The sequence below is a fragment of the Gallinula chloropus genome (genome assembly GCF_964237585.1).
Source record: "Gallinula chloropus genome assembly, chromosome: 14".
In the NCBI taxonomy this organism is placed as follows: Eukaryota; Metazoa; Chordata; class Aves; order Gruiformes; family Rallidae; genus Gallinula; species Gallinula chloropus.
The window spans coordinates 18,811,182-18,830,804 of NC_140099.1; the positions used below are offsets into that span (position 1 = coordinate 18,811,182).

General features: G+C 46.4%; 1 protein-coding gene across 1 annotated transcript; it reads left to right on the forward strand.

The window, feature by feature from the left end:
• SAV1 (salvador family WW domain containing protein 1) lies at positions 1–18,974 on the forward strand. Its single transcript, XM_084270592.1, has 5 exons — positions 1–253; positions 3,095–3,541; positions 13,033–13,303; positions 14,200–14,343; positions 17,737–18,974. Exons 1-5 carry the CDS (start codon positions 160–162, stop codon positions 17,936–17,938), a joined length of 1,158 nt encoding a protein of 385 aa, XP_084126718.1. The 5' UTR covers positions 1–159; the 3' UTR covers positions 17,939–18,974.
• Positions 18,975–19,623: the final 649 nt, after the last annotated feature.

The following is a 19,623-nucleotide window of genomic DNA, read 5'->3' on the forward strand; positions in this document are numbered from 1 at the left end:
CGGGTCCGCCAGTCCCCGTCCCGTCCCCGCCGGTGCGCGGCCATGCGGGCGCGGAGCAACCGTCGCCGCGCCTGAGGGGGCTGGGGCGGCCGGGTCCCGGCCTGCGGAGCGGGGCGCGGCGCCGGGTATGCGGGCGGTGGCAGCGGGCCGGGAGGGGGGATGCTGTCGCGGAAGAAGACGCGCACGGAGCTCTCCAAGCCGGGGGAGGTGCAGGGCAAGTACGTGAAGAAGGAGACCAGCCCTCTGCTCCGCAGTGAGTGTCGGGGACGGGCGGGAGGGGAGAGCCCGGGGCCTCTGGCGGGGGGCGGGGGCGCGTCCTTTGTGTGTGGCGCGGCGGGCCCGGGAGGCCCTGCGCGGCTTGGGGGTTCCCCTGGTGGAGCCGCGGAATTGGGAAGGTTGGGAAAGACCTCCGAGGTCATCCAGCCCAACCACCCCCTGCCAGCTCTGTCACTCACTAACCCGCGTCCCTGAGCCCCTCACCCAACCTTCCCTTGGACACCCCCAGGGACGGTGACTCCACCACCTCCCTGGGCAGCCCCTTCCCATGCCCAACCGCTCTTTGGGAGGAGAAATGTCTCCTCATTTCTAACCTGAGCCTCCCCTGGCCCAACTTGCAGCCATTCCCTCTCCTCCTGTCGCTGGGTATCTGTGAGAAGAGGCTGAGCCCCAGCTCCCCACAACCTCCTGTCAGGGAGCTGGAGAGAGCAAGAAGGTCTCCCTTGAGCTGCCTCTTTTCCAGTTGTCTCAGCTGCTCCTCAGAGGATTTGCCCTCCAGCCCCTTCCCCAGCCTGGTTGCCCTTCTCTGGACTCGCTCAGGGACCTCAATGTCCTTCTTGGAGTGAGGGGCCCAGAACTGGACCCAGCACTCAAGGTGCAGCCTCACCAGAGCTGAGCACAGGGGGATGATCAGCTCCCAGGTCCTGCTGGCCATGCTATTCCTTACACCAGCCAGGATGCCATTGGCCTTCTTGGCCACCTGGCCACTCTGCTGGCTCATGTTCAGGCAAGTGTCACCCAGCACCCCCAGGTCCTTCTCCCCTCTGCAGCTTCCCTGCCCCAAGCCTGTAGTGCTGCCCAGGGTTGTTACAACCAAAGTGCAGGATCCAGTGCTTCACTTGGCCAATGTCCTTGAGAGGGATGGGGGAAGCTCCTCCTGTGAAACCTGGGAGCTGAGGGAAGGAACTTCAGCCTCAAAGGAAGGTGGAATTAAAATGGGAGCCCAGACTTAGTCTACCACCAGGTGCTCCCAGTAAGAAAACTTGGCTCTTTGGGGTTTGGTTTTTATCTTCCCAGCCACACTTGCTCATTTTCAACAGGTAAGGATTATGGTAGTCCCCAGACACCTCTCCTCTTCCAGAAGTTGGTGGTTGTTTTTTCTGATCCAGGCTGTGTGCACTGCCAAAAGGTGTGTGCTTTGGCAATGAGATAACTGTACAAGACAGTTGCATAAAATCCCTGTGGAAGCCAGTGCTCCAGTTCTTAACCATGAATCAACTTGATGAGGTCATTGCTCTGTACCTTGGATGTGCTCATCTTCGTGTGGTTAACCTGACATTAATGCCATGGTCCTGGTTTTGCTAGGACTATATGAAACACTGGCAAATACAGGTTGAAAGTGCACTTAGGTAGGGTTTATTTTTGTTAATCTTTGAAAACAACCTGAGATTGAAATTTATTATGCTGTGATTGCAGGATTAGTGTGGGGATTGTAACCAGCAACAACTGATTTGCTGGCAGGAGCGGGCACTCAGCTTGTCTGGAAGCATTTGCTGCATGAACAGCTGGTTCCCCAGTCAACATCACTTAGTAGTCTGATTACCTTGACTGAGTCTTTAAAAAAAAACACACAAAACAACCCAAACCTTCCCAAAGTGTTTTTCATATTAAGCTGTAGGTACGTCTGAGGGGTTAAGACCTTTCACACATGCTGTTTGCTCCCATGTGACTGCTCTGTAATGATGATAAATTTACTGATGACACCTTGTGGCATGCACTGAGCTTTTACCCTAAATTGTAAGAGGGTTTTTTAATAACAATAAGCATAACTTCCTCCTAAATGAAACTCACAGTTTGTATGAGCTCACCTGGATGGAAGCTACTTGTTTATATAGTGTTGAAAGTAATAGCAAGGAGTTGAGTATTGAGTTGAGTATGGTATCATTTACTGGGGGAAGGCAGTAAAATTGCATGTTGGTGTGCAAGACCTCTTTATGTAAAGGAGAAAGTGAAATCTCTTGGTGATAGTGTGACAGCATGTGCAGAATGACAGAGTTTTGCTGGCTAAACTTTATGATGAGTGGAGAAACTATGAATTCTCATTCTACTATAAGTTTATAAATATCTTAAGTATGGGATGCAGGGGGAACTGGCCAGCCCCTACTCAGAGGTCTGTGGGGACAGGACAAGGGGCAATGGCCTCAAGTTGGGGCAGTGGCCTCAAGTGGGAGCACAGGGAGTTCCCCACCAATCTGGGGAAGAGCTTCTTCCCAGTGAGGGTGAGGGAGCCCTGGGACAGGCTGCCCAGGGGGTGTGGAGTCTCCTTCTCTGGAGAGATTCCAGCCCCGTCTGGACAGCGCCCTGTGTGCCCTGTCCTAGGGCCCCTGCTTTGGCAGGGGGTTGGACCCCATGGGCTCTGGAGGTCCCTTCCAACCCCTGTGACTCCTGTGAGCACCAGGCATTAATGTCTTCAATTATTGGGAGCTGGTACAGGCAGTGGTCCCAGTGAAGTGGTAGAGTGGTAGCCAGGATGCTTGGATTTTCTTGAGCCCTCTAGCAGAGAGGTATGAAGCCTGGCTGATGTAGCCACAGTGCAGTTTTGGGGGGGGGGGGTTCTTTAGCTTTTGGGTGTTCTATTGTGGCAATAGTTGGAGGATGTGAGTGGCACCAGTAGAGGCTCCAGCGTTACCATTACACTTGCATATGCATTAGAGGTGCCTTAAAAGGGTTCTTCTGGCCTTGGAATTTCTTTCCACAGAGTAAATCAGCACTGTGAGTAACCAGGTACTTCACGTGTAAGTACAGCCAAAGCGAGTGACCAGGTACTTCACGTGTAAGCACAGCCAAGTCCTTACTTCTCTTTCCTGCCGTGTCTCAGATCTGATGCCTTCCTTTATCCGCCACGGTCCCACCATTCCGAGGCGAACCGACATCTGCCCGCCCGACTCCACGCCTTCTGCCTACGCTCCTGGTGGCGATGGGGTTGTTTCCAGGAACCAGAGTTTCCTTCGAGCGCCGGTGCAGAGGCCGCCTCACGAAGTAATGAGACGGGAAAGCAACAGACTCTCGGCGCCCTCCTACCTTGCGCGAAGCTTAGCTGATGTCCCCAGAGAGTATGGATCCTCCTCCCAGTCCTTCCTGACAGAAGCTAATTCTGCCTTGGAGAACGGGGACGCTGGTGCCCGCTGTTACTACTACGATCACTTCTATGATGCCCAGAGGAGGCGTCAGCTGAACGATCGCGTGCATGAGGACTGCAGGTATTATGAACACACCAGTGATCTTTTCCAGAGGATGTCACAGAATCATGGGAGGCACACTTCAGGTAAGTGTTAAGTGGTTGCTTCATTAAAAATACATTTTTATTGTTGATGACTTTAGGGTCAGAGGTCTGTCTGGACAGTCAGGGTCACGTTTATAGGAGTTACGCTGTGTAGGACATGCTGCTTTTTCATGCTGTGCCCTCATTGCAGCCTTCCTGTCCCTGAAGGGAGCATACACACAGGAGGGGAAGCAACTTTTTAAAAGGGTTGATAATGGCAGGACAAGGGGGATGGGTTAAAACTAAAGGAAGGGAGGTTTAGATTAGATATTAGGGGGAGGTTCTTTCCAGAGAGAGTGGTGAGGGGCTGGAACAGGCTGCCCAGAGAGGTGCCCCATCCCTGTGGGTGTTCAAGGCCAGGTTGGATGGGGCCCTGGGCAACCTTGTGTAGCTCCAGACCTGGAGGTTGGTGTCCCTGCCTGTGTCAGGGGGTTGGAACTCTGTGATCCTTGGGGTCCCTTCCAACCCAGACCTTTCTGATTCTATGATTTTTACTGACATTTGTGATCTGAGCACACTATATGCTCACATTTCTTAGTGCTAGGAGTTTGATTGCATATATCCATAAAGGAGAAAGAAATATCCTTAAACTGATGTATTTATTAAATAAATGAGGTGAGATTAAGCAGGTTTTTCATGAATGCCACCCATATATGCAGTACTTATGACACTTGCTTGATTCACTTGCTAGTGACCAAGGGAGTTTTTAGTCATTAGAGGACAGCTATTTTCATGCAGTATAGAATAACCAACAGCTCTAAATTATAACACTGCCATTTTGTTGTTATTATAATATTCTAACTATCATTGCCTTGTTATTTACTGTGCTAATTTGACCTCAGTCATTAAAATAATTTATTATGAATAGTCAAAGGGAGAAATGACTGCTTTGAGTAATTAGCAACTTGGCATATGGTTAGTGCTGAAACTCACTTCCTAGTTCTTGGCTTTTCTTTTGGCTTGCAATATTGTTTCTAAGTGCTCCCCTTTCCCCCTCAAATTCACTGGAACTTGCCTTTGTTTTCTCAGGGAAGGACAGGATAAGAAAGAGCAATCCAGTAAATACTGTTTTTTGAAACATTTGATTATATCAGCAGTGACTCTCAGGAATCGTTTGTTGGGATTACAACATTGCCCATAGAAAGATGACCTTAGAAGTAGGGAATCTGGCTGTATTTGAGATCAAGGAGGATCATTTTGAAGCTGTAAATTACTACCTCCCCTGTGAAATAATTTTAGCTCATCATTACATGTAGTCCATAAAGAAAATAATCAATAGTCTCTAGTAAAATATAAATCTTCTATCTAGAAAAATAAACCTGCTGGGAGGAGGAATGTGTCAACGTTGAAGGCTGCCCATGTTGTGGATGGAACTGTAGCCTGACAGTGCTTTGTGGGTTTGCTGACTACTGAAACATCTCAGAAGTGATGGAAGAGTGAAGCTGGCATGGCTGCTGGCAGCAGGGAGTTCTCAAATGGGAAGGTTGAAGCCTTGCTTGTTGTGCTGAATGCTAATACATCTGCTCTACCTGAATTTTGCATGAGAGCCCTCTGTCCCTGCCAGTTGTTGTTGAGCCAGCCATCATTAAACATTTATTTGGTCCACAAAATGAGCAGCTGGTGGTGGGTGCTGGGATGCTGTAGGGAGGAGAGGTGGGAGGAGGAGGATTTCATAAACCAATCCACCAGTTTAACATTCAGATTTACTACAGTAACTCCATATGCTGAGGAAGAGTTAAAGAAGTGGTACTGCTGCTGTGTAGAGCTGAAGCAATCTTAAAAGGAAGTGGAGTTCTAACTGCTGAGCTTCTTACTTCTTTCATCTCACCATTAAGCTTCTTTTTATTTGAACCATCCATTGTGTTCAAACCTGTAGTGTTTTTCTTGAGCTACACTCATCTTTCTGTGCTCTCTGGGTTGTCTTGTCCTTGCATTTGCAGAATACTGAGGCAGGCCTTTAACTTCCATTTTCTTTGTCTAAATTACTTTTTCCTTACACATCTCCACTGTTGCTTAGAAGTGTTTGACCTCATCAAAGTGCTCCCTCAAATTAATTGATGGCAGAATTGCCTAGTACCTACAGTTTCATCATATAAGCCTGGCTTTTTTAGCTAGAATCTGTAAGTGCTGCCCTCTGCCCTTCTCCTCTCTCCCACCCTTCCTCAGAAGGTCCCCTGAGTGGGTTCTGCTACAGTTGGGGTTGCCTGAACACCAGGTGCACGTGGTGAGTGGTTTGTTTGGTGTTGCTTACAACTGAAGACAACTTTTGAGCAGCAGTGGCCCGAAGTGAAGGGGTGCATGCTGATTGTCAGCTTCCATTCAAAACAAGGATTCTCCTCTTCATAATTTGAGGATAACTTGACAACAAGTTCTTACTGAGATCTTCATACCCATTCAGCAAAGCATTTAAGTAAGTCCCATGCTTTTTCACCAGTTGCTGTTGCCAGCGTTGATATTTTCTTTTCCTTGAAGTCAAGTTTCCTCTCTCACTGTGCTTCAGTTATCTCTGTGTCCTTATTCTTGTGAGATTTGTTTTTAATTACCTAGTGCTGAAAAAAATGTCTTCAGTTGAGATATTTCCCAGTTTTGTATGTTTACCTCTGTGGCATTTCTTGATTTTATTTCTTTTTTAATTATTATTATTATTCTTTTTAGTGTCAGTTTCAAACTTAATTCTCAGAGACTTTACCTATCTTTCCTCCACATCTCTTTCCTCTCTTCTAGGTTAAAGGTTTGGGGAGGTCTGTGGTTGAAGTTATATCTGCAGTATAGATTGGAACTAACTTGTAACCAAGACCTCAGAGTTATTTGTACCTGGTTGAGCGGTAAGCTGAACAATTCTTCTGTGGGTATGAAAATTGCTGAGATTAACCTGGCAGTGTGAAGGGACTTTCTGGTGGTGGATTGTAAGCAGTTGGCTGATGTCTGAGGAGAGAACAATCATTCACCCTCTGAACAGAGAATCTGGGACGTGGTAGTGAAGTTGTCTCGTGTTAAATTGTGCACTTGAAAATTTGGAACTGTTATTTGGGTTTAATTTGGGAGCAAAATAACAAAATGCAAATTATGAAACAAAACCTGTTGAAGGGAAATGAAACAAAACCTATTTTTCCATGGGAATGTCAGGAGGAGCTTTGTCACTGTGAGGGTGGCAGAGCCCTGGAACAGGCTGCCCAGAGAGGCTGTGGAGTCTCCTTCTCTGGAGACATTCAAACCTGCCTGGATGTGTTCCTGTGGGATTGAGTCTGGGTGATCCTGCTCTGACAGGGGGTTGGACTGGATGATCTCCAGAGGTCCCTTCCAACCCCTGATGTTCTGTGATCCTGTGATAAAGCTAAAGTAGCAGGGCTTTTCTTCTGTTCAAGTGTGTATGCTTCACTTTTTTAAACTTTTTTTAAACAAATGGCAATTCCTGCCCTTTTTTCCTTCTGTGCTGATCCTGCAGTAAGTTTCTGTAGCTTACTTTTCCAAAGTGCTTCCTGTCATTTCCTATCTGTGAAACTCTGCTTACTGGGAACGCCCCATTCCCTCTGACAAATGAGGTACTTGTGTTCAGGAAGTACCCTCAGTGCTTTGGAATGGGTTAGAGCTGCAGACCTGGCTAAACAGAGTAGTTACTGAAGCTTCTTTTTGCTATTTTATTCTTGCTTAGTCCCTTAAACAGTTTGTTCATCATCTTCTTTTTGTGTTCTTCATCCTGGTTTGATGAGAGAGGATTTTGGCAGCCTGAAAAAAGGCCCTCCAGGCAATTGACCTCATTCAAGATAAATATGAAAGACTTTTCTTTGGCTAGATTTGTTCTTCAACACTTTGACATTCGGTTGAAGCAAGTTGTGGGGAGTTCACAGGCTCTAAAACATCTCTGCCTACACCACCACTGTACCTAATAATCAAAGTGAGACTTTCTCTTGGGTGGTTTTGCTCTCTATGCTGGGCTGGCCTGGGGATAAGATATTTCTGCTGTGCATTCTAACAGGCAGACTGAAGCCCTTTGCTGACCTGCAAACCTTTCCTCCTAAGAACTGTCACTTCTTTCCAGGCAGAACAACCCCAGTAAAACCCCAAACTTCACTGGGCTGTGAAAGCATTAACATGTATCACTTGCAGTTCTCTTTGCCCCATAGTAATGGAACAAACAAACAGGATTTCCTTGGTTGATGAAGATACTACATATTTCTCATATTTGTGAAGTTACTGCCTTAAGATCTGTTTTTAAGGGAAGCATATTGAATGAAGAAGCTTTTAGCATTAATATCTTGTCATGCCCTGGAATGTGGTGCTCAAAGTTTCAATTCTGCTCTTAGCCTCACTGACTGGTTTGGATGGAAAGGGCCCTCAGTGCCCCCCTGCCATGGGCAGGGACATCCCAAAGTCCCATCTAACCCAGCTTTGAACCCTGCCAGGGATCCAGGGGCAGCCCCAGCTTGTCTGGACACCCTGTGCCAGGGCCTCCCCCCCTCAATCAAGAGCAATCTCTTCCTAAAATCTAACTTAAACCTACCCTCCTTCTGCTTAAAACCATCTTGCAGACAATGTTGAGAATAAGACTGAACACAGCACCTGGCCTTTCTTAAACCTCTGGGTGTTTTGAATCCTTTTAATACTGCTATAAAGTGCTTGCTGTTCCATTGCCCTTTGTCTCTTCAAAACACTGAGAACATACCCAGTGGTTCTCCTAAGCAAGTAAGCTGTGTTACAGGACTTTATTTTGGTTTGGAATAGCACACAATTCCTCCTCTTGGAGTGGTTAATTCAGTGGTTAATTCAGTGGTTAATTAAGCTGAAGATACTATATTTTACAAGAGAAAGAAAAAGCAAGGCCACAAGTAATGTTCAGTATCCATCTTCCTTAAAAGTAACAGCTGAACCAAAAAATAATCTAAACATCACTAGGAAGCAGAATTACCAAAGGAGGATAGCCCAGTTGTGAAGAGACTACCTGAAAAGGATTGACAGTTGCCTGAATTTAAATTCCTTGATGACCACTCTTGAGGTCTGTGTGGCTCAGGGCAGTTTATAAGGAGCAGTTCTCATCCTTAAGCAGAGAAAGGACTTGTAATGTTTGGGAAAAGCAGATAATTTAAACAACTCCAGTCCTTGGGAGAGCAGGAAGGATGAGAATTTCTGTCTTGTTGTAGATAAACCAGTACAGGAGTAAAGAAAACACTGAGTAGCTAGTGACCTGGATCAAGTACTCTGGTTTTGCTGACCTTATGGCAGAGATCATATCCTCTGTCAGTAGGAAAATCAGAGCTTTTGCACCAGAAGTTTTGATTAAAATGGTTCAAGTTGTAAGTTTAGGGGTGGGTTTTTTTCCTGTAGCTCTTCTGCATAGTGCAATATAAATCTGGTGGCAGCCCATGATTCAGGGAATCTCCTTGGTGTGTGCAGTAAAATCCAATGTGCAGCCTGGGGCTGCTGCAGAGATGCTTTTTAGGGCTGAGACCTCACCTGGAATTTAAACACAGAGCAGGACCATACTTGGCTGGTATGATGCAGAAACAGCAGTGCTCACAGTTGGTGGGTTTAGGCTGTCTTGTAACTGTCTTTTTTGGTTTACTCTGGAAAAAATCCCATAGGAATTTGCTCTGTAAAGTGCTGTTCATCCTCTTAAGATACTTAACAGGTGTGTAGATATATATATATATATATATGAAAGGCAATCTTCTACTGTTCCCAGTCATAGTGGGAGCTGTATGTAGCCTCACTCCCTTGAAGGAAGCATCTGCTGAGGTTTACATTGGAAACCAATACACAGTTTATTTTGATCTCTAGTTAGATAAACAAATGGCTAAATTATACTAATTGCTGATTTGAATACTGTGGTGGGTTGAGGGTTGTAAGACACTATGAATATTACATGATGTCTTAAAACTCCCAGCACACAATATGTTTCAGTATGAGCTGTGATTTTAAGGGGGAAAATTGAGTTAAGGCTATACATGGTAGTCTACAGCCTGAAGTATTTGCAACAGTCTGTTTATAAATCTGGCATTTGATTTCATAATTGGAGCTTGATAGTTGTAGAGGCTCAGCACTCTGCTCAGTGATGGTAACTGCTACAGCTGCTTGAGTTTGTCTCAACAGTATGGCTCTGCTGCTTCACTTGTGAAGCCAAAATGGCAAAAGGAATGTATGATGTCTCCATAGTCTGGTATTATTTTTGTTCTTTGCATCCTGGAAATTAAAAAAAGGGTAATGTGGCATTGGGAGAAACCTTGTAGCTGGAATTAAATGAGTGTACAAACACAGAACTGCCAGTGTTTCCTCTCCATTGGGTGCAGCTTTGCTTTTTAGTCTGCTTTCTCTCTGTGATTCCTCTCTGTAATCTGATTTTGGTTTCCCATTCTGCCTGAGTCCCTCTCCCCTCTTCTGTACAAAGAGATGTGGGTATTGTGTCAAGAGAACTTCTGGTGCAGAGGCCATCACAAGATGGCTTGTGCAACTTGTAGGACCAACTTCCAAATGTTACAAAACACTAACCTTTACCCCCAGGAATAAATACATAAGTATTTATTGCTGGAATCATGCTAGAATTTAAGTAGGAGGAACTGCAGCAAAAATACAGACCTGTGCTGGTTTTAACAGTAAACAGAGGACTGGTTTGTGTTTGAAGTTGTGGATTCAGATCTTCTGGTAGTGGTGATTTAACAGTCAGTTTATATGTGCATGAAGTTACCACACAGAGGTCCAGTTCACTGGGGAAAACACAGGATTTGTTTATGCCAAGTGCTGTATGTTCAGGAATTTTAAATGTTTGTGTTCTGTCATTGGAATGAAAACAAAACCAGTGGCACAAGCTGGGCTCTGAAATAGTTTCCCTGCCCCAGTACTGCTAAATGCCAGGAAGCCTCTGGGATGTTTCTTCTCACTGGAAGCAAAGGTCTGGGTTGCTTAATCCTCATGGGAGATGGGACCAGTCACAGGCAGGTCAGCTTCCCTGTCTAGAACTAACAAATAGGTAAGTACTGCAACCAGAGAAGATGCTTCAGGGCCAGTAGTTCAGAACGTGGCAAGGCTAGAGAAAGGGTAGGTGAGCCCAGATGTTCTCAAGATCAGTCCCCAGGAGGAAGCTTGGGAGATGCTCTTCTCTTTATTTATTTATTCCTTTGCTCTGGAGCCTTCCCATTACTTTATTGTTGATGACTGCTGGCTTGTGTTAGGAGAGCCCATCCTGTTTTCAGTCTGTGTCATTTTAGAGGTAAACTAATCCTTAAAATAGAAGGCATCCCTTGGCCAGCATGGTATATTGTGTGTGTGTGCTGTGGACAAGGACTTTGCCCTTTGTCAGCAAACAAGGGTATGAAATAGTCTGAGAAATAGAACAATTTTAGGTTTTTTTGGTAGTATTACTCTTGTCTTTTGGAGTTAGTGACCACCCCTGAAACCTCTTTGCAGTAGCAGGCTTTAGTTGAGATTGGCCCTGCCTTCCTCTTCCACTCTCTCCAAAAATAATCACACAAAAATGTTATTTCTGAAAAAAACAGAAGGAAAGGGGCATGTTCCTCAGTCCATAAGCACAGTGCTTGTGATGGAGTCGCTTTCTGACTTGTAAGGAAGTGGGAAAGAGGGGTCCTGTGCCCCTTCTTTTGGCTGTGGGACATAGCAGCTCACACTGGGATAGAATAGATACTATTGTGGGAGGAAAAGGTCTTGAATTCAATATTGTTTAACTCTGGTAACTGAAGGAAACTACTTAAAAGGCTTTTTAAAAGAGAGTTTAATTTGAGCCAGCACATCCAGTGGGTGGTGAGCTTCCAAGGAATGAGAGACCTGCAGAATTCTTGGGTTTGTCATGTGGGTTTTGTGGCTGGGGGAGGTTGGGGGGGGTTTGGGGTTTGGTTTGGTTTTGTTTTGTTGGGGATTTTTTTTCTTGTTTTCATTAATTATTATGATGGCTTTTATTTCATCTGGTTTCCTAAGTATCTAGCATATAGAGGGAAGGAAGATGTTACATTTAAATTACATTTCTTCAATACATCTCTCAGCATCCTTGTTTTTACAGTGTGCAGCCTGTGTATGTTACAGTAAACCAAACCATGTGAGATGCTGGTGAACAGTCTCTTAAATCAGCTGTTTGGTGGCAAGACCTGAATGTGCTTCTAGGGCAGAGGTGGGAACTCAGCTGCTGATTCCTCTCTGCTCTCCTACCACCAGTACACCTAACCAAGGCTTTGGATCTCTCACTGGAGAAGCTCTGCTAGCTCAGCCCACATCTCCAAGGAAAGCTGGAAATGACTCATTTTTCACGTCCTCTTTAGCATTAGAAGTGTGGGTGCTCAGGTTGAGAAGAGCAAGATACACAGTAGAGAAGCAGATCCACAGCCTACTAGGCTGGGAGATGTGGAGATGATGTGACTGGCTCTGAACTAAAGGACTCTCCATCTGGGCTGGATGTCACTCAGGAGGCCAGGCTGTCCCACCCAGCAGTGCTCACACAGTGGCTACTCTAACTAGCACGGGCAGTTCTAGCAAAGAAGATGTGGCAGCATCAGTTTCCATTGTGCAGGGTGACTGTGTTGAGCAGGGGGCTTGAGCAGGATCCTGTGTGGATCCAGCTTATCCAATTCCTCTCATTGCTGGTGCCACTTGTGGGCTGGATTGCAGAGACTCCAGCAGTAACAGTACAGTGCTAACCTTCCTTGCCCCTCTTCTCCTGGTGTTCCTGGGTGGTTAACCTGAGAAGCTCTCTTGGTGTGCAGGGACTTGTCTGGATGGCTGCAATTTCTGATCCACTAGAGAAAGAAATACCCATGGAGCTGAGGGGAGACTTATCACTCTCCACAACTGCCTTCCAAGGAAGGTGTAGAGGGATGGGGGTCAGTCTCTTCTCTCAAGCATCAGGACTTGCAGCAGGGGAGGTTTAGGTTGGATATCAGGAGGAATTTCTGTACTGAAAGGGCTGTCAGGCACTGGGACAGGCTGCCCAGGGAGGTGGTGGAGTCACCATCCCTGGAGGGATTTAAAAGGCGTGTAGATGTTGTGCTTGGGGATATGACCTAGAGGTGGGCTGGGCAGGGTGAGGCTGTGGTTGGACTCACTGATCTTCAAGGCCTCTTCCAACCCAGGTGGTTCTCTGATTCTAAATAGTTTTGATGCAGCTGCAATAGTGTATGAACAGGAAATGTCATTTCTGTAAAGCTTTAAGGATTTGTCACCTCAGTTCTCTGAGAACTTGGTGAGTTCTCTCTGCTTGGCACATGTGAGACACGTCTGTGCTAAGGCAAGGGTGCCTCAGCTGTCTCTGAACAAAGCTGTCTGGTGAATTCAGAGCTGGAGGAGAGCACAACATCTGAGACTCAAAAGGCAGCAGCTCTTTTGATATGACCCTGTGTTTTTCCTCACATACAAGTGCACACAGCATAAGCTCTGTGGGATTGCCCAAAGTTCATAAGGTGCTTCAGGTGGGGAGGGAGCTGATGTCATACTCACTCTTGGGGTTTGGGAATGGCCAGTTGAGCTAAAAGGTTCCTTTCCCTTCTTTGATCTTTTAGGCATCGGTCGAGTCGCTGCTACATCTCTAGGAAACCTAACCAATCATAGTGCTGAAGATTTACCTCTTCCTCCTGGCTGGTCAGTGGACTGGACTATTAGAGGAAGGAAATACTATATAGACCATAACACTAACACAACTCACTGGAGCCACCCGCTGGAGCGGGAGGGGCTGCCTCCAGGATGGGAGAGAGTGGAGTCAGCGGAATTTGGAGTGTATTACGTAGATCACATCAATAAGAGAGCTCAGTATAAACATCCTTGTGCTCCCAGGTAAGTCATCTGCCTTCTCTTCTGTGAGTGGGTTTGGTTTTCCTAATCCAGTTAAGGAAATGGAACTGGTTTTGTTTCATACATAACATACCAAAACCTCCTTATTTTTAGAACTAAGTTTTACTGGTTCTCAACTAAGATTTTTTAGAGAAGTTGTGATTTTTTTTTTTATTGTCCCCATTTTAATTTCAGAAACAGGATATTGTTCCTAACTCACTAAAACAAAGCAGCTATTCTCTTTGACTGTTGTAAACCAACAAAGTTGTTGAGAGCAGAATTGAATTGTGGGCTGAAAAGAAACTTGATCTGATATTCCAGGAGACTGTCTGAACAAACAGCACATCTGAAATATGACTTAAAGACTTGTCTGGTATTTTAGCTATTTAGAATTTAAAGGTAAAATACTGTTAGTATGCACCAAATCCAGCAGTTCATTTCTGCTACTCAGTCTGTTTTGCTCTTACCCAGCAAGAGAAAGTGTTTTTAACATGTGGCATAGGAGGATGTCCTGTGTTACACAGGGAGTAACTTACCAGCTGCAGCCTGAATCTGAAGTATCAAGCACTGAGTTGTATGGCTGAATCAATACTTGCTGCCTCAGTGTTTTAAAACCAGATACAATTTGGGGTTCTGCCTTAGCATCCAGGTTAGGGGGGGGCAGTAGGTGAGTAGGTCTGGGGTGGGTTTGGCAGTGTGCTGACAGCAGCATCATGCAGTTGTCACCGGAGCGAAGCATGAAAACACCAACAGAGCTGCTCCCAGCACAGCCCTGCTGAGGCAACACTCTGTGGGTGCATCATCAGCCTTTGCCTGCATTAATCTGTGTGTGAATGTTAACAGTTTCATGGTGATATGGCTTGGAGCTTACAGACCTTGTCTGTCTTCCCTTTGCCCAGCGTTCCCCGCTACGACCAGCCTCCCCCGGTGAGTTACCAGCCGCAGCAGGCGGAGCGGAGCCAGCCCCTCCTCGTCCCTGCCAACCCCTACCACACCGCAGAGATTCCAGACTGGCTGCAGGTCTATGCCAGGGCTCCTGTAAAGTGAGCTGCTGCTTTTAATTCTGCATTTCACACCCTACACACCTAGCTCAGGGGGGAAATGGATGAGTTTTGATGACTGAAAGCAGGACTTTAGCTGGGATCCCTTTCTTATTTGCTTAAGAATTGAGGATGAGGATGTTGAACCAGGTGCTCGTTGCATTAGTTTGTATTAGGTGTTAATTAAAAGCATCACAGTACTCATGACTTGCAGAATGGGGTATCAGAGAGTTGAGGATGTGATTTAATTCCAGTGTACTTGGGAGAAAGGTACCACACAACTTCAAAAATAACTAAATACTTTTAGGGGGTATTTAATACTTAGGGGTTTACATTCTCAATGTATATCTTGCTTGTTTTCTATGAAAAAGACATAGAAATTGTCCTTCACAATGAAGAAGTTTGAAGACAGACTGAAATTACATTGCTGTTCAGGAGCTTAGAAACCAAGTGGTAGTAAAAAGCCACTTTCCCAGAGATAGGGTGCTGGAGGAACAGGGCATCTCCTCCAAGGAAAGATGTCAGTCAGTGTCATGAAACAAAGTGCAGTGGATACAGCTCTGCAGAAGGGTAACACTTAATAAAAGAGCAATGAAAAAAGCCAGATATGTTTTAGTAATTATGAAATCATGGACTTTTTTCTGAGGACAATATGGAGAAACTTGACTTTTACAGCAAGGAGTGGGCTGTAATAGTGAATTCAGACCATGATGCTCAGTGACTTCCAGCTAAAAACCCCTTCCTTTTTTTAGCTGCTTCTAGTAACTATAATTTGGATGGGTTTTATTGCTTCTGGCAAATCCTGGGCTTGCCAGCAGCACTTCAGGATTTCAAGCTGAAATCCACTGGTACACTTACACACCAGGGACTGGTAAGTTCATGTAACATACGGGAGAACTCCTTCCCTAGAAACAGTTCTGGGGTTTGGATGCTGCTGTGTTTCTTTCTTTAGGTCTTTGGCACATCCAGACAAAGGAGTTTTAAATAGTTCAGCCTCTGTTGTATGGACTCCTATTGGTACTTCTCTTGAAACTTTCAATTTAAGACATTTTAAACAATTTAGGTGTTCTCAGGGATTTCTTTATATCTACTAGGCTGAGACAATTCTCTTTTAAAATGACCAAACAAAACCAAACCCAAAACACTTAATTCATTCAGCCTGTTTGAATTGAGTGTACATTGTGCAGAGGAATCCCAAATCCTGCATTTTTCCCGATCCTTTTAGCCTTCTGTTCCAGTGGTGCTGCTGGTAATAGGAATGTTGTTGTAATTCACCATCACTTCTGTGAAGAAGTAAGTTTGGGTTTATACTAATGTTATGTTGGGAAGGTGAGGAAGAGTGGTAGCAGCTGCCTTAGTGCTGTCTCATCTTGAGGACTTCTTAAGGAACAGCTACAAGGAACTTCCAAAGGGATTGAAATCAAGATCCCTCACATATTTTCAGTGTCACTTTGCCAAAGCAACTGGCTTTAAGCTTGAGGAAAACCACTGAGCAGTGCTTATAAGTTCTTCAGTGGTATTGTCCAACAGCTGAGTAAGCAACTGTATGAATATTGGCTGTGTTCTGGTGCAAAAATGAAAGGAAGTGGGCAAAAGCCTACCAGTAGCAGTTTTGCACTGAAATTGTTGTGGGATATTTTGTTACCACTTGTTACTTACACCTGAGGCTGTAGCTTGGTTTTGCTGACCGAAGACTGGCTGGTTTTGTTGAGAGAAGTAGGTAAGAATAGCAAAAGTAGGTACTGCTAGCTTTTATTTCAATGTGTTCCTTTAAAGGATGAGAATTCTGGTCAGTGGGAAAGTCTACCAGGGGGTTTAGTAGGTGTGAGCCATAATGCTTCCCTATTTTAGTGGAAAAAGGTCAAACTGTTCAGAAAAAAAAAAGCTGTTTGGCTCACTGCACAGTGAGGATGGCCACTTATAACTCAAGCTAGTGATGTCTGATGTGAGGCTGTTTGTCCTGCCTTGAAGCATCCTTTTCCTCTCCCTTCTGGCATCAGTCAAGGGTTGTTTTGAGAGCCCAAGTGCTGCCATCCCAGTCTGCCCACTGCAGTCCCAACTCCCACCTTGCACTTAAGCCTTTTCTAGACTCTTAAATGGAGTGTTTCTCCCCCATGCAGCCTGGAAGATGTGTGCACAGGGAGTCAGACTGTGTGCATGGGACTGGGAGGGTAAGGAGAGGAAATGCCTTCCTCCTAGAGAGCTTGTGGTTCATAGAATCACAGAATGCTTTGGGTTGGGAGGGACCTCAAAGATCATCCAATTCCAGCCCCTGCCATGGGCAGGGACACCCTCACTAGACCAGGGTGCCCAAAGTCCCATTCAATCTGGCCCTAAATATTCCCAGGGATGAGGCTTCCACACCCTCTGGGCACCCTGTGCCAGGGTCTCACCCCCCTCAGAGTAAAGAATTCCTTCTTAACATCTCACCTAACCCTGCCCTCTGTCAGCTTGAAGCCATCACCCCTTGTCCTGTCCCTGCACTCCCTGGGGAACAGCCCCTCTCCCACTTTCAGGTTTGTCCCCTTCCTCTTCTGGATCTGATCTCAGGGTGGTAATCTCCCAGTACTACCCAGTGGGCTGTAAATATTCAGGGCAGGGCAGTGTCTCTTCTGTTGAAAGTGTCCTGGTTTATAGTCAGAACCTTCTATCTAATGGGCAAAGTGCTGGAGATGGTGGTTTGGGTTGTGCATTGTCTGGTTAGCTCCTGCTTCCTCACCCAGGAGGGAGGGCTTTGTGTGCTGCAGGAATTCTGTGCTGATGTGTTTTCTCCCCTCAACTTCTGGCTCTGTGACCAGTTGCCTTTCTAAAATGTGCCTGGGGGGGTCTGGGTCAGGTACTGGAACTCTGTGTCCTGCTCCACTCAGTGTCTGGGATGAGTGTTCCCAGAGCTGCTGCTTCTTTTGGATTTGAATGAGTGTGTTGCCACTGAGGCACTGCTGATGGCTCAGTCTTTAATTGGACTCCTTTCCCCATTCAGTGCTTCTGATGGGCTGGAGGGCAAATCCTCTGAGGAGCAGCTGAGGGAGCTGGGGGTGTTGAGCCTGGAGAAGAGGAGGCTGAGGGGAGACCTTCTCCCCACCTCCACTGCCCTGCCAGGAGGGCGCAGAGAGGTGGGCGATGGTCTCTTCAGCCAGGGGACAGGAGATGGGACAAGGGGCAATGGGCTCAAGCTGCCCCAGGGCAGGGTCAGCTCAGCTGGGAGGGAAAAGTTCTTCCCTGGCAGAGTTGTCAGGGCCTGGCACAGGCTGCCCAGGGAGGGGCTGAGTCCCCACCCCTGGGTGTGTTTAACAGAGGGGAGATGAGGTGCTCAGGGATCTGGGTCAGCACAGGACAGGGACCGTTGGGCTCGATGAGCTTAAAGGGCTTTTCCAACCCTGTGATTCTGTGAACCAGGTACGATCACATCCTGAAGTGGGAGCTCTTCCAGCTGGCCGACCTGGACACCTACCAGGGGATGCTGAAGCTGCTCTTCATGAAAGAACTGGAACGGATCGTGAAGCTGTACGAGGCGTACAGGCAGGCCCTGCTCACCGAGCTGGAGTACTGCAAGCAGAGGCAGCAGTGGTATTCCCAGCAGCACGGCAAAAATTTTTAAGCTATAACAGCTCTTTTACATAGAAAAAGAGACTTTTCAGAGGACACCAAGAGCTTTAAAAACATTTTCACATTTAAAAACTATGAAAAAAGTGCTTTTGTTGAAAAGGCAGCTTATTTTTGTTGGATGTTGCACCTTTGTTATTCTCCTCTTTAATATTTTTCTACATGCATTATGAATTGTTTATAAAAATGAAAATGTTTGTTAATCTTTCCCTTTCTTTTTCCCCACACAAGAACTAGTTTATGGTTCAGAAAACCAGCACAGAGCACAGCTGGAGACTCCGTTCTGGTACCTTTCTCTAGCTGTCAGCTGTATTATTAAGAAGCTGATGATGCCTTTTAAAGGGTGATAGATGCAACTGTCTGAAATGCCCTGGATCCAAACCATCCTTGAGTCCAAATGAGTCTTTCCCTGTGTTTCCCTCGGGACTTTGTATCCCAAGAGTGAGAGAGAGGGAAAGTGAGAGGTCTGCTCTGTTTACAGCTTTAATGTCTGGTCAGCTCTACAGCCAGAAGGAGACGGATCTCAGCAGCTTCAAACCCAAGTGCTTCATCAAAGCCAGGCCAGAGTTGCCTTATTTTTTTACTTTCACGCATTGCTACTTCAGATTTACTACTAGTTTTCACAGTAGTTAGTCAGAGGGGGAAATACTTGCACCCTCTAAAAGCCCAAGACCTTGTCACAGGGATTTTAAACCTGGGGGGATCCTGGTTTTTTACAAGGTGATGCAGGCAGGTGGAAAGCGGTCACGCTGCCCAACCAGCTTAGCAGCTGTGGGGAGAGATCTGGGCTGTAAGGACAAACACTGTGTGTGAAAGGGGCTTGTGCAGAAGGTTCCTTGTGGGGGGAGAGTGTTGATTGTACCCTTACCTTCCCCCCACTTTCATTCAGTTCACTGATTCTCCTGACCTGTTATTTATGGATTCTCTTTAGTGCAATAAACATTGTTGCAGACAAACCCCTCCCTCCCCCCCATCACCTACCCACATTTCTTGTAAATCCTATTAATTCAATAAAACCCTTTTGTTTAATGAGGGAAGGGCTGCCAGACTGATGTCTCTTTTTTGCCTTTTAGTAGAGAGATCTGCTCGGGGGTGGTGAAAGCATGTAGCTGGGGGTCCCTGGAGAGGAGCTGACCTGCCAGCGAGCTGAGCTGGTTCATCCTGACCCCCCTGTGGTTACAGCACCGGCCCTGGGCAGCGATTCATGTACGGTAAAACATGTCTGTCCTTCCAGAGGTGGTGGTGGTGGGGTTAAACACTGGAGACTTTCTGCCTCAGCCTTGTAAAGCCCAGCTTTATTTGTGATGGAAGCACCTCCCAGAGATCCACCTGGGCAAGAGCATTCCCAAAATGCCACCTTGGCGTTAAAGCACCAATTCCCAAGGGCTGAAAGAACCCCGGGAGCACCCATAAGGAGCAGCGGCTCTCACCACCTTAGTCAGGAACTGCCTCTGGGATAACTGACTGGATAGGAACTGAAAGCAACCTTTAATAGTTCAATAAAAGAATAGACCTGTGGAACACGCTTTCTATGCACTCTAATGAATGTATGTACAGAAATACAGTGAAACTTCCCCAATACACAGCGACCGTGACGCTGGGCGCGCGGGGTACCAACAGAGGAGGACGCGTTCCGCGCGGGATCGCCCGTGTGTGGCAGCCGAAGCGCACTCACCGCGT